Source organism: Corylus avellana, chromosome ca9 (genome assembly GCF_901000735.1).
Source record: "Corylus avellana chromosome ca9, CavTom2PMs-1.0".
Lineage (NCBI taxonomy): Eukaryota > Viridiplantae > Streptophyta > Magnoliopsida > Fagales > Betulaceae > Corylus > Corylus avellana.
Window position 1 is genome coordinate 6,470,620 of NC_081549.1, and position 12,438 is coordinate 6,483,057.

Sequence of the window (12,438 nt, forward strand, 5' to 3'; positions counted from 1 at the left end):
ACTTCTGTAGAGTATTCTCCATTCCCAATCCCACGATCTTCAAATCCTTATTATTGAAAAACCTGAGAGCAGAGAGGAAACAAAGCCATAGCCATCAGTACCGTTGAATTGAAAAATGAGGCAACATCGCCCCACGCACAACTGCACAGGAGCGATGTCAAATTGTTGTTGGCTTCCAAAGGGGTGGCACCACTTGACGCTGAGTCCAACTATAGGGTGCATCACCATCGTGGTCTTGGTTTGGGTGAGCCAATCCCCAACTCAGATGGATTGTTGGTCACAAGGGTTTGGATGGTATCTGAGGAGGAATTTGAAAATGGGACAGGTACTTCATTTGACACCATAGTTGAGAGATGCAATGAGGCAATGAGCAGAGGTGAGTTGAGAGATGTAATGACAGAGTGAGGGGATGAGTGTGGGTGTGAAGGGTGCACAAATTTCGTTAAAAATTGAAGGTACCTTAATTTGCCCTTTGAGCTGAACGTATGTAGAATCTTTCTTGAGCCTTACGACTTTCAAATGGATCGATGTAGGGTCGAAACCAACCGGAATCAAATGCCAGGCTAGCCCTCCCAAAACAAAAACAAAGAGTGTAAGTAGACAAGCCATGGATGATGGAACGCAATGGTGCACATTTTCTTCAGGAAAACCGTTTCCTTTACCATTACCAGCCTACACCTTGCCTACATGTTTATATTCCTACAGCAAAATTCAAATCACTTAAATAACCATAAAGTGATTTGAGGCTTTTTAAAAAGAGAATAATACATCTGTCATTTTGAGATTAAGTAATATAAGTTTTTTTTTTCTTTGGGAGGTAAGTAATAGAATTTTAAAGTAATAGCTTCAAGGCATGTGTGACTTACCTGATCATGGCTGAGCTCAGCCCTCTTCGATCTACTTCAACTCACTTTTCTTTGGCTAGGAAGCTTTTCGAAAAGAAGCTCACTTACCAATTCCATTATACTAGTCTTACTAAACTTGGGTTTTTTATATTTTTCAACAGCAAAAATGCCAAGATCCAAGGCATAAGCGACAGTAAGCTGACAATCATATTCAATCTTTTGCAGAGTTTTCTCCATTCCCAATCCCACGATCTTTAAATCTTTATTATTGAGAAAACCTGAAAGCAGAGAGGAAACAGAGCCATAGCCATCAGTACCGTTGAATTGGAAAATGAGGCAACGTTGCTCCACGCACAACTGCACATGAGCGATGTCGAATTGTTGTTGGCCTCCAAAGGGATGGCACCACATGATGCCGAGTCCAACTATAGGGTGCATCTCCATCGTGGTCCTGGTTTAGGTGAGCCAATCCCCAACTCAAATGGATTGTTGGTGACAAGGGTTTGGATGGTATCTGAGAAGAAATTTGAAAATGGGATTGGTACTTTAATTGTCTCCATTGTTGAGAGATGCAATAAGGTTGTGAGCAGAGGTGAGTTGAGAGATGCAATGACAGAATGAGGAGATGAGCGTGGGCATGACGGGTGTACAAATTTCGTTAAAAATTGAAGGTACCTTAATTTGCCCTTTGAGCGCCACGTATGTAGAATCTTTCTTGAGCCTTACGGCTTTCAAATGGATCGAAGTAGGGTTGAAACCAACCAGAATCAAATGCCCATCTAGCCTGCCCAAAACGAAAAACAAACACTGGAAGTGGACGAGCCATGGGTGATGTTATGCAATGGTGCACGTTTTCTTCAGGCAAACTTTTTCCTTTACCATTACCAACCTACACGTTGCCTACGGGTTTATATTCCCACAGCACTATGTCAAATCACTTAAATAACCATCCAGTGATTTGGTGCCTTTTAAAAAAAGAAGGACACATTTGCCACTTTAAGATTCAGTAATAATTTTTTTTTTTTTTCTTTGGGGTGTAAGTAAAAGAATTTTAAAGTGATAGCTTCAAGGCATGCATGAGTTACCTGATCATGGCTGAGCTCAGCCCTCTCCCATTTGCTTCTTCTCACTTTTCTTCGGCAAGGGAGCTACTCTTCGAGAAGCTCACTTACCAATTCCACTATACCAGCATTACTCAACTTGGATTTTTTATATTTTTTAGCAGCAAAAATGCCAAGATTTAAGGCATGAGTGACGGTAAGCTAACAATCATATTCAAGCTTTTGCAGAGTTTTCTCCATTTTCAATCCCATGATCTTCAAATTCTTATTATTGAGAAAACCTGAGTAGAGAAAGGAAATACAGCCATAGCCATCAATACCGTTGAATTGGAAACTGAGGTAATGTTGCCCCACACACAGTTACACATGAGTGATGTCGAATTGTTGTTGGCTTCCAAAGGGGTGGCACCACTTGACGCCGAGTCTAACTATTGGGTGCATTTCCATCGTGGTCTTGGTTTGGGTGAGCCAATCCCCAACTCAGATGGATTGTTGGTGACAAGGGTTCAGATGGTATATGATGAGGAATTTGAAAATGAGACTAGTACTTCAATTGTCACCATTGTTGAGAGATGCAAGGAGGCAATGAGCAGAGGTGAGTTGAGAGATACAATGACAGAGTGAGGGGATGAGCGTGGGCGTGAGGGGTGCACAAATTCCGTTAAAAATTGAAGGTACCTTAATTTGCCCTTTGAGCGCAACGTATGTAGAATCTTTCTTGAGCCTTATGGCTTTCAAATTGATCGAAGCAGGGTCGGAACCAACCGGAATCAAATGCCAAGCTAGGCCTCCCAAAATGAAAACAAAGAGTAGAGGTAGACTAGCCATGGATCATGGAACGCAATGGTGCACGTTTTCTTCAGGAAAACCTTTTCCTTTACCATTACCAGCCTAGATGTTGCCTACAGGTTTATATTCCCACAACAATATTTCAAATCACTTAAATAACCATAAAGTGATTTGGTGCTTTTTAAAAAGAGAATGATACATCTGTCATTTTGAGATTAAGTAATAGAATTTTTTTTTTTTCTTTGGGGGGTAAGTAATAGAATTTTAAAGTAATAGCTTCAAGGCATGTGTAACTTATCTGATCATGGCTGAGCTCAGCCCTTTCCCATCTGCTTCAACTCACTTTTCACTTTTCTTTGGCTAGGAAGCTTCTCGGCAAGAAGCTCATTTACCAATTCCACTATACTAGCCTTACTAAACTTGGGTTTTTTATATTTTTCAGCAGTAAAAATGCCAAGATCCAGGGTATAAGTGACGGTAAGCTGACAATCATATTCAATCTTTTGCAGAGTTTTCTCCATTCCCAATTCCACGATCTTCAAATCCTTATTAATTAGAAAACTTGAGAGCAGAGAGGAAACAAAGCCACAATATTCAGTACCGTTGAATTGGAAAATGAGGCAACGTCGCTCCACGCACAGCTGCACATGAGTGACGTTGAATTGTTGTTGGCTTCCAAAGGGGTGGCACCACTTGACGCTGAGTCCAACTATAGGGTGCATCTCCATCGTGGGCTTGGTTTGGGTGAGTCAATCCCCAACTCAGATGGATTGTTGGTGACAAGGGTTCGGATGGTATTTGAGGATGAATTTGAAAATGGGATTGGTACTTCAATTGTCACCATTGTTGAGAGATGCAATGAGGCAGTGAGGAGAGGTGAGTTGAGAGATGCAATGACAAAGTGAGGGGATGAGCGTGGGTGTGAGTGGTGTTCAAATTCCGTTAAAAATTGAAGACACCTTAATTTGCCCTTTGAGTGCCACATATGTAAAATCTTTCTTGAGCCTTACGGCTTTCAAATGGATCGAAGCAGGGTCGAAACCAACCATAATCAATTGCCCGGCTAGGCTGCCCAAAATGAAAAGAAACACTAGAAGTGGATGAGCCATTGATGATGTTACAAAGTGTGCACGTTTTCTTCCTTTACCATTACCATCCTACACGTTGCCTATAGGTTTATATTCCTACAACAATATGTCAAATCACTTAAATAACCATAAAGTGATTTGGTGCTTTTTAAAAGGAGAAGGAAACATCTTCCATTTTGAGATTAAGTAATAAATTTTTTTTGTTCTTTGGGGGTGTAAGTAAAAGAATTTTAGAATGATAGCTTCAAGGCATGCATGACTTACCTGATCATGGCTGAGCTCAACCCTCTCTCATTTGCTTCTTCTCACTTTTCTTCCGCTAGGATGCTACTCTTCGATAAGCTCACTTACCAATTCCACTATACCAGCATTACTCAACTTGGGTTTTTTTACATTTTTTCAGCAGCAAAAATGCCAAGATCTATGGCATGAGCGACGGTAAGCTAACAATCATATTCAAGCTTTTACATAGTTTTCTCCATTCCCAATCCCACGATCTTTAAATCCTTATTATTGAGAAAACCTGAGAGCAGAGAGGAAATAGAGCCATAGCCATCAGTATCGTTGAATTGGAAAATGAGGCAACGTCGCCCCACGTAGAGCTGCACAGGAGCGATGTCGAATTGTTGTTGGCTTCCAAAGGGGTGGCACCACTTGACGTCAAGTCCAACTATAGGGTGCATCTCCATCGTGGTCTTGGTTTGGGTGAGCTAATCCCCAACCTCCGATGGATTGTTGGTGACCAGGTTTCGGATAGTATTTGAGGAGAAATTTGAAAATGGGATTAGTACTTCAATTGTCACAATTGTTGAGAGATGCAATGAGGTTGTGAGCAGAGATGAGTTGAGAGATGCAATGACAAAATGAGGAGATGAGCGTGGGCGTGAGGGGTGTACAAATTTCGTTAAAAATTGAAGGTACCTTAATTTGCCCTTTGAGCGCCACGTATGTAGAATCTTTCTTGAGCCTTACGGCTTTCAAATGGATCGAAGGTGGGTCGGAACCAATTGGAATCAAATGCCCGACTAGCCCGTCCAAAACGAAAACAAAGACTGGAAATGGACGAGCCATGGATGATGGAACGCAGTGGTGCACGTTTTCTTCAGGTAAACTTTTCCTTTACCATTACCAGCCTACACATTGCCTACAGGTTTTTATTCCCACTGCAATATGTCAAATCACTTAAATAACCATCAAGTGATTTGATGCTTTTTTTTAAAAAAAAAAAAAAAAAAAAATAGGGCACATATGTCGTTTTGAGATTAAGTAATAGAATTTTTTTTTTCTTTGGAGGTAAGTAATAGAATTTTAAATACATACAATGTCCTCCTCCTTAATTATAAAGGCTGTTTCAAAGTTCAAACGGGACTTTGTAATTTTGTGATTCGAGTAGCATTAAATTCATGTAATACATTTTTAAATAATATATTAAAATAGTGATCCGAGTAGTATTAAATTCATGTAATACATTTTTATATAGAATATTAAAATACAAGATTTTGATTTTATCGGAATAAGGTTTCAGCCTTTTTGAATATTTTAGGTATATAATTAAATTTTTATATCAATTTACTATTAAGTAAGAAAATTATCTATCTAAAATTTTTAATTTGTTCTTTTAAATTAACTGTTGATGAATATGTATACATTTTTAGTATATTTTTATAGTATGAAATATATAATTGTAGTTATTAGAGATTATGGAAAGCAATAATTTTATTGAGAGCTAATTTAATTCTAATCAGCTCCTGTTAAGGTAGATTTAACATTTTTTATCCATAAATCTTTGTTTAGGAAGAATTTCTTTTAGAGATCAATATTGACAAAAACAACATTGTCAATCATTTAGACATAATTTAACACAAGACAATTTAGAAAAAAAATCATGTCATTTTAATCCTTCAAAGAACATGCACGTTGACTTGTTGGAATATAACATTATTACTTAAATTACAAGTTATGTTTTTATGTTTTATACGATAATTAGCTTTTGTTGAATTGTTTATTTACCGGTAACAATATTTTTAAATATTTGTAATAATTTTTGAAGTAATAACACATATATTATATATGTGGTCATTTTCTTCTATTTGAACTCATAATAGTACATCCAACCCGTCTTTGTTTTTTAAAAAATTAACCATTACATCTATAAAATTCAAGGACTGGAGATTACACAAAATATGAAAAACAATTTGTCAAATTTTAATTCCTCCGTGCCTTACAAGCCATGACTTTGATGAACACAGTCTCCTTATGTCGGACCATATTGAATAGGTGCAGTATTCGTGCCCAATCAATGGTGCACACGTGGAGGTCTGGTCAGAATATTGACTGTGTTGTAGACTCACCTCCATCAAAGATATAACTATCACATTTGTTGTCTCATCTGACAAAATTAAAAATTTTAAAAATTTAAAAATTTAAAAAAAAGCACCAAAAAAACAAATTGAACATTCATTTCCTAACGGAAACCAGAGAAGCACTAAACATAAACAATGAGTTTCCAGTTTTTTCGTACCACCAAATTACCAGAAAAAAGCCAAAATTGAAGGAGAAATTGAAAATTTTTCAATTGTAAATCCTGACCATCCAATTTCAGTCGTAGACTAGTTGTAGAGAAGCTATGCCCCACGCACCTTGGCCATGTAAATATATTCACGTATTTGCAGGATTCAGAAGGAATCATAATTTATGTGCCTGTGGGCTTGGGGTCCATATGTTCCATGTTCTTGCCAATGATATTTTTTGCTCAATTTAGAAGGAAAGAAAAAAAGATAAAATTTTTAGATTAATGTTAAATATGATAGATGGTTACCTTGATTTTTTTATTTATTTATTTTTTATTGTTTTAGGTGTACAAATTTGTGATAAAATAATATATAAAGAGATGGCAAAAGCAAGAATTTTATAATGATTATGTGTTAAAAGCCTATGTTCACTACTAAAAAGTATCTTGCAGGGATACATGTTTATTTTATTGAATTGATTTTTTTGTGTTATGGATAGTTTTATTTATAAGAAAAATGGGATTGGTAAAGTTATTATTATTTATTTATTTTTAAGGATAATATAATCTTAGAGATGTGATTACAGACAAATATGATAAAAAAAATTTAAAATAAAATCAACCCAATAATTATAATAATAAAAAATTATATATTCCAATGTCAGGGATCATTTTTTTAGTAAGGCCAGTGTTTACATTTTGTTTTTCTTCTTTGGGATTGAAGTGTTTAAATAGCACATAATATCATAATTCAAATCCACAGGAATTCTCAACACTAATCTAAGGGGGTGACAATTTGTATTCGAGTATTATGTTTGGATTCGAGTTTTGTGAATGTATAAGTATATGATTATATAGGTCAATTTTAATCCAACCCCTCCAAATAAATGGGTCAAATCCTTCACCCCTAATTTATTAATTTTATATTGAGTTCATGTCGGGTTTGCGGGTCGTGTCAATAATTATCAACATCTATGTCACGTGTCGGATTTGAGTCATGACAATGTATAAATATTAGATTATATAGGTTAATCATATTTTGATCTATTTAATTAAATGGGTTGAAACCATCAATCCTAACCTATTACTTTTGTGTTGGATTTATAACAAATTTACAAGTATAAAACATTGCCAGCCCTACATTCATCACAAGTTGGACTACTTGAATTTTGGTATTACAAGATTCTTGAGGACAAATGAAGGTGACCGTACAACACCCATCTTTTATTATCTTTTCTTCTTTTTTCTTCTTCTCGTTGTGAGTAGAACCAAAGAGGATTAATTTAGGTACACTCCACACCCCTGTAAAATAGTGAGGCTAGCATACAGGCTGTGACCAACAAACAAATAAACTTATTCAAATCCCATAAAAATATTTTCCTTCGTTTCTTTTGAGATCTTGATGAAAATATAATGCATGTGGTACTTGATCTAATCTCAGTGGGGGAAACCGGGGTAGCTAGTATAGGGTTGTAGCTAGGGAGCATGTGAGTGTGACTACCTCAACATTTTCACAGAAAAATGGTGGACTACTTCATCATAATTGGGCTGGTTTTAAATTAGAATAATATTAAATACTACTTTCCATCTCACTAAATTGACGAGCAATTTTTGAATTAGCTCTTACTTTAAAAATAAAATAAAAAATAAAAAATTGAGGATCGATAAACAATGTTGCATCAGTTTAATAGGTTGTGATTGAGATAAAAATATAGTATGTAGCATTTCTCTTGAAAGTAATGTTACTTTTCACTCTCACTTATAACACCCATATTATATCAGTAACGTGTTCGAGCATTATTAGCAGTTTCACTATTTTAATAATTTACTTTCACCATTTTAAAGACATTTAAGAATTAATGAACACTGTCACATTAGTCGAATAACTTAGGAGGAAGATGAAAGTATACAGTATATAACATTTTTCTTTAAAGTAATATCAATCGACGTAACGTGTTTTAAGTAATTTTTTTAAGTTAATTACTTAAAAAAGAAAAAAGAAAAAAAAGAAGTATAAGCCACTTAAAATACGCTATGTGAATTAACATGCCATGAGTGTGATAAATAAGTGTAAAGAATAACATTAACATTTATATCAATATCAATCCTCTTTCATTTTCTTCCTTTCTTCTTAGTTTTTTTTTTTTTAAAAAAAAAAAAAAAATTATTTTACTATAATTTTCAAGACCCTTATTTCAAAAAAAAAAAAAGAAAAGAAAGAAAGGTAAGTGAATAAGAAAGAGGGAATTGTAGATGAGATCTGTTGTGAGTTTAAATGAAGATATAATAGTCAACAAAATCAACTGGTAATTAATATCATAACTAACTTCACATAAGTTGGAATTTTCCAATCAATCGTTCTTTGTGATGCTTATATACTCATTAATTCATAGCAAACAGAAAAATATTAAATAAAATAAAATAAAAGAAATGATGAAGTGAAGTCAAATGGGGTGCACGCGCCCAAGCCGCATGTGCACAAAGTGCATCACAACGTACAGAGAGCACTCAGCACAACGCACTCTCCTTTAATTAGCAGCCTTGCACTCATTTTCCTCCATAAATCTCTCCCTCTGTTTCTTTCCTTCTTCTCTCTTCTGAATCTCTGAAAAGGCTGAGATGGGACGGTAATTTTGTTAAAACAATTATATTTTAACAAAATAAATGCAATAAACCTATTGCCGACCGGGACGGTAATAGGTTTGTGTTTGTTTATTGCTTTGCTTGAAAGGATGACTACAAAATTATGAAAGATGTGTTTAGTATAGTAAATTAATCGATTAATATCTTAAATCGGTCAATTATTGAATTAAATTAAACTGTGGTAAAAAATAATAATCTTAGGTATTTAATTAATATTTTCATCTGTAATGTTTGATTCGAATCCGTTAGATTAGATTAGATGCTAATATTAATATATATAAAGATTTGTAGGGACTAGATCCTTTGGCCATAGCGGCCGTATTTTCGCCACTTAGGAGAAAAGCGAATTTCAGACATTGATTGTTTTGTGCTGAAATTGTCAGCTGATCAAACGGACCTGGCTGAACGTGGCAACAACACTGCAAAGATGATAAAGCATGTTATATTTGGTTGCTTCAGCCAAAGAAGTGGGCTCCTCGTGCTTCTTGAGGACTCTTACTTAACCAAGACTCAATCCCCTGGGACGCACCCCATGTACTGGGAGACCACAATGTCAACAAGAATTGAGGACTATCGGACGGTGGAGGGCATGATGGTCGCTCACGCTGGCCAATCATGTGTGATCATCTCACGGTTCGGTGACAACTTGAAGGCGGGACGGATGGAGGAGAAATGGGCCATCGATGATCTCTCATTCAACGTCCTTGACCTCTCCATCGATTGCTTCATTCCTCCTAACGAAGTACAAACGGAGTATCCAGGGGATGATCATGATTTTGATGGGGCGGTGCTAATTGCTTCTTGAAGAGTGCTTTATATCGTTGACTTTGACCACAATAGGTGACCCTTAAGTTTTGTGTACATATCATATATCATGTGGATACAATTTTTCCTCGAGGAATTCATTGTTTATCAAATAATGTTTTGTTTTTGTATACAAAAAATACGTGTGACTTGTCCAATTAAAAGTGTTTGTTATTATATTTTCTTCTTTTTTCTTCTTCTCGTTGTGACTAGAACCAAAGAGGATTAATTTAGTTACACTACACACTCCTTACCCCTGTAAAATAGTGAGGCCACACTATACAGGCTGTGACCAACAAACAAATAAACTTATTCAAATCCCATAAAAATATTTTCCTTTGTTTCTTTTGAGATCTTGATGAAAATATAATGCATGTGGTAGAGCATGTGAGTGTGACTACCTCAACATTTTCACAGAAAAATGGTGGACTATTCCATCATAATTGAGCTGGTTTTAAATTAGAATAATATTAAATACTACTTTCTATCTCACTAAATTGATTAGCAATTTTTGAATTAGCGCACTACATTGCATCAGTTTAATAGGTTGGGATTGAGATAAAAATATAGTATATAACATTTCTCTTGAAAGTAATGTCACTTTTCACACTCACTTATAAAAAATAAAAACCTGACTTGTTTGGTTTATTTATTTATTTTATAAGCTAATATTTTCATTGCAAGGATTTAGAGACAAAACGCCTCATATACATCAATTTTTTTTTTTTTTTTTTTTTTTTTAAATTGCGGTAGAGTACAAAATTCAGATAAAGAGTGACAATGATGCAAAAATAATTTATTGAAAAAAAAACCATATATAATATATTTTATGTATGTAAATAAATACAAATAAATTCAATTTAAGAGAATATAAAAAATATTCTAATATAACAAGAATAAATCCTAAAAAAAAATATATAATATTTTACTATCACTAGGGCTTCGAAACGCACTAAAAGCCACATCACATTGAATTCGAAATTACCATTGAATTTAATATGATTATTATTGAATTTTGATCTATTGGTGATTTTAAAAGCCACATCACATTTACAAGGATGCTATAACACTAAGATCTAGGGCATGGGTCACTTCCAAATCACAATCATCCATGAGCTTTTAAGCAGCTTTCTTCATGACTACTCCCAAAAACCTCCAATCTTTATAGGGAATACTCATTTAGGAAGATACCTATTTGAGCAGAGCTTAAGTTCGACCTAAGCTCTCGAGTCGAGATCTCGTGTCGAGCTTTCGAGCCGAGCTACGAAATGTGTTTTTAAGCTTGGCCCATAAAATCACATTAGCATTAGCATTAGCATCCAATATATTTGCCAAAGAGGATCACATTCATGGTGTAATGGATATGAAATATATTAGATTAGGGGGCCTTTAGGCCCATAGTTGTAGTGGGTCTACCTAGGGCATGGGTCATTTCCAAATCACAATCGTCCATGAGCTTTTAAGCAGCTTTCTTCATGACTACTCCCAAAAACCTCCAATCTTTATAGGGAATACTCATTTAGGAAGATACCTATTTGAGCAGAGCTTAAGTTCGAGCTGAGCTCTCGAGTCGAGATCTCGTGTCGAGCTTTCGAGCCGAGCTACGAAATGTGTTTTTAAGCTTGGCCCATAAAATCACATTAGCATTAGCATTAGCATCCAATATATTTGCCAAAGAGGATCACATTCATGGTGTAATGGATATGAAATATATTAGATTAGGGGGCCTTTAGGCCCATAGTTGTAGTGGGTCTACCATATTATAGTTGGTAGGATTTATAGGTTTTGTAATCCAATCGAATGGTTTTGGTTAGTAGTTTTTAAGGGTCTTTATAAACAAGGCCGAGAAGATAACAAGATGTATTAGATATGGAAGTTCTATTGTGTTTTACTAATCCATTGCAACTGACTCCATCATACCCACATAATAACCATTAATCACCCTCTAATCATCACTAATCATAAACTCCCATCATACGGCAATTAAGAAAAGCTTCACCACTAATCCCTACTACTAATCCATTGCGACCGACTCCATCATACCCACATAATAACCACTAATCACCCCCTAATCATCACTAATCATAAACTCCATCATATGGCAATTAAGAAAAACTTCACAGCATGCGTGACTTACCTGATCATCGGTGAGCTTAGCCCTCTCCCATTTGCTTCTTTTCATTTTTCTTTCGCTAGGAAGCTTCTCTTCGAGAATATCACTTACCAATTCCACTGTACAAGCATTAATCAACTTCGGTTTCTTATATTTTTCAGCAGCAAAAATGCCAACATCTATGGCATGATCGACGATAAGCTGACAATAATATTCAAGCTTTTGCAGAGTTTTCTCGATTCCCAATCCCAGGATCTTCAAAGGGTTGTTATTTAGAAAACCTAAGAGCAGAGAGGAAACAGATCGATGGTCATCAGTATTGTTGAATTGGAAAATGAGGCAGCATCGCTTCACGCACAACTGCACAGTAGCGATGTTGAACTGTTGTTGGCTTCCAAAGGGGTGGCACGACTTGACCCCAAGCCCTACAATGGGATGCATCTCCATATTGGTCTTGGTTTGGTTGAGCCAATCCCCCACCTCAGATGGATTGTTGGTGACAAAGGTTCGTGTTAAGAATATTATGTTAAGGTTGTTTACTTGTTATTTACTTCTTTAGATATTATTAGTCTACTAGGTTTATTTT

General features: G+C 35.6%; 2 protein-coding genes across 2 annotated transcripts; both read right to left on the reverse strand.

The window, feature by feature from the left end:
• Positions 1 to 672: 672 nt before the first annotated feature.
• LOC132162217 (uncharacterized) lies at positions 673 to 1,289 on the reverse strand. Its single transcript, XM_059572481.1, has 2 exons — positions 954 to 1,289; positions 673 to 699 (listed from the first exon to the last, which is right to left on the reverse strand). The coding sequence occupies exons 1-2, from the start codon at positions 1,287 to 1,289 to the stop codon at positions 673 to 675; spliced, it is 363 nt and encodes a 120-aa protein (XP_059428464.1).
• An 8,727-nt stretch (positions 1,290 to 10,016) lies between these two features.
• On the reverse strand, positions 10,017 to 12,299 carry LOC132162218 (uncharacterized). Its single transcript, XM_059572482.1, has 2 exons — positions 11,877 to 12,299; positions 10,017 to 10,025 (listed from the first exon to the last, which is right to left on the reverse strand). The coding sequence occupies exons 1-2, from the start codon at positions 12,297 to 12,299 to the stop codon at positions 10,017 to 10,019; spliced, it is 432 nt and encodes a 143-aa protein (XP_059428465.1).
• Between the last annotated feature and the right edge of the window lie 139 nt (positions 12,300 to 12,438).

What these genes read in the sequence shown, in the direction of transcription:
- LOC132162217 (XM_059572481.1), bottom strand. Translation starts at nt 1,289, where the DNA reads ATGGAGATGCACCCTATAGTTGGACTCGGCATCATGTGGTGCCATCCC. An exon ending in AGACTAGTATAATGGAATTG is followed by an intron (nt 700 to 953) that starts GTAAGTGAGCTT and finishes ATTTTGCTGTAG; the next exon opens with GAATATAAACATGTAGGCAA.
- LOC132162218 (XM_059572482.1), bottom strand. Translation starts at nt 12,299, where the DNA reads ATGGAGATGCATCCCATTGTAGGGCTTGGGGTCAAGTCGTGCCACCCC.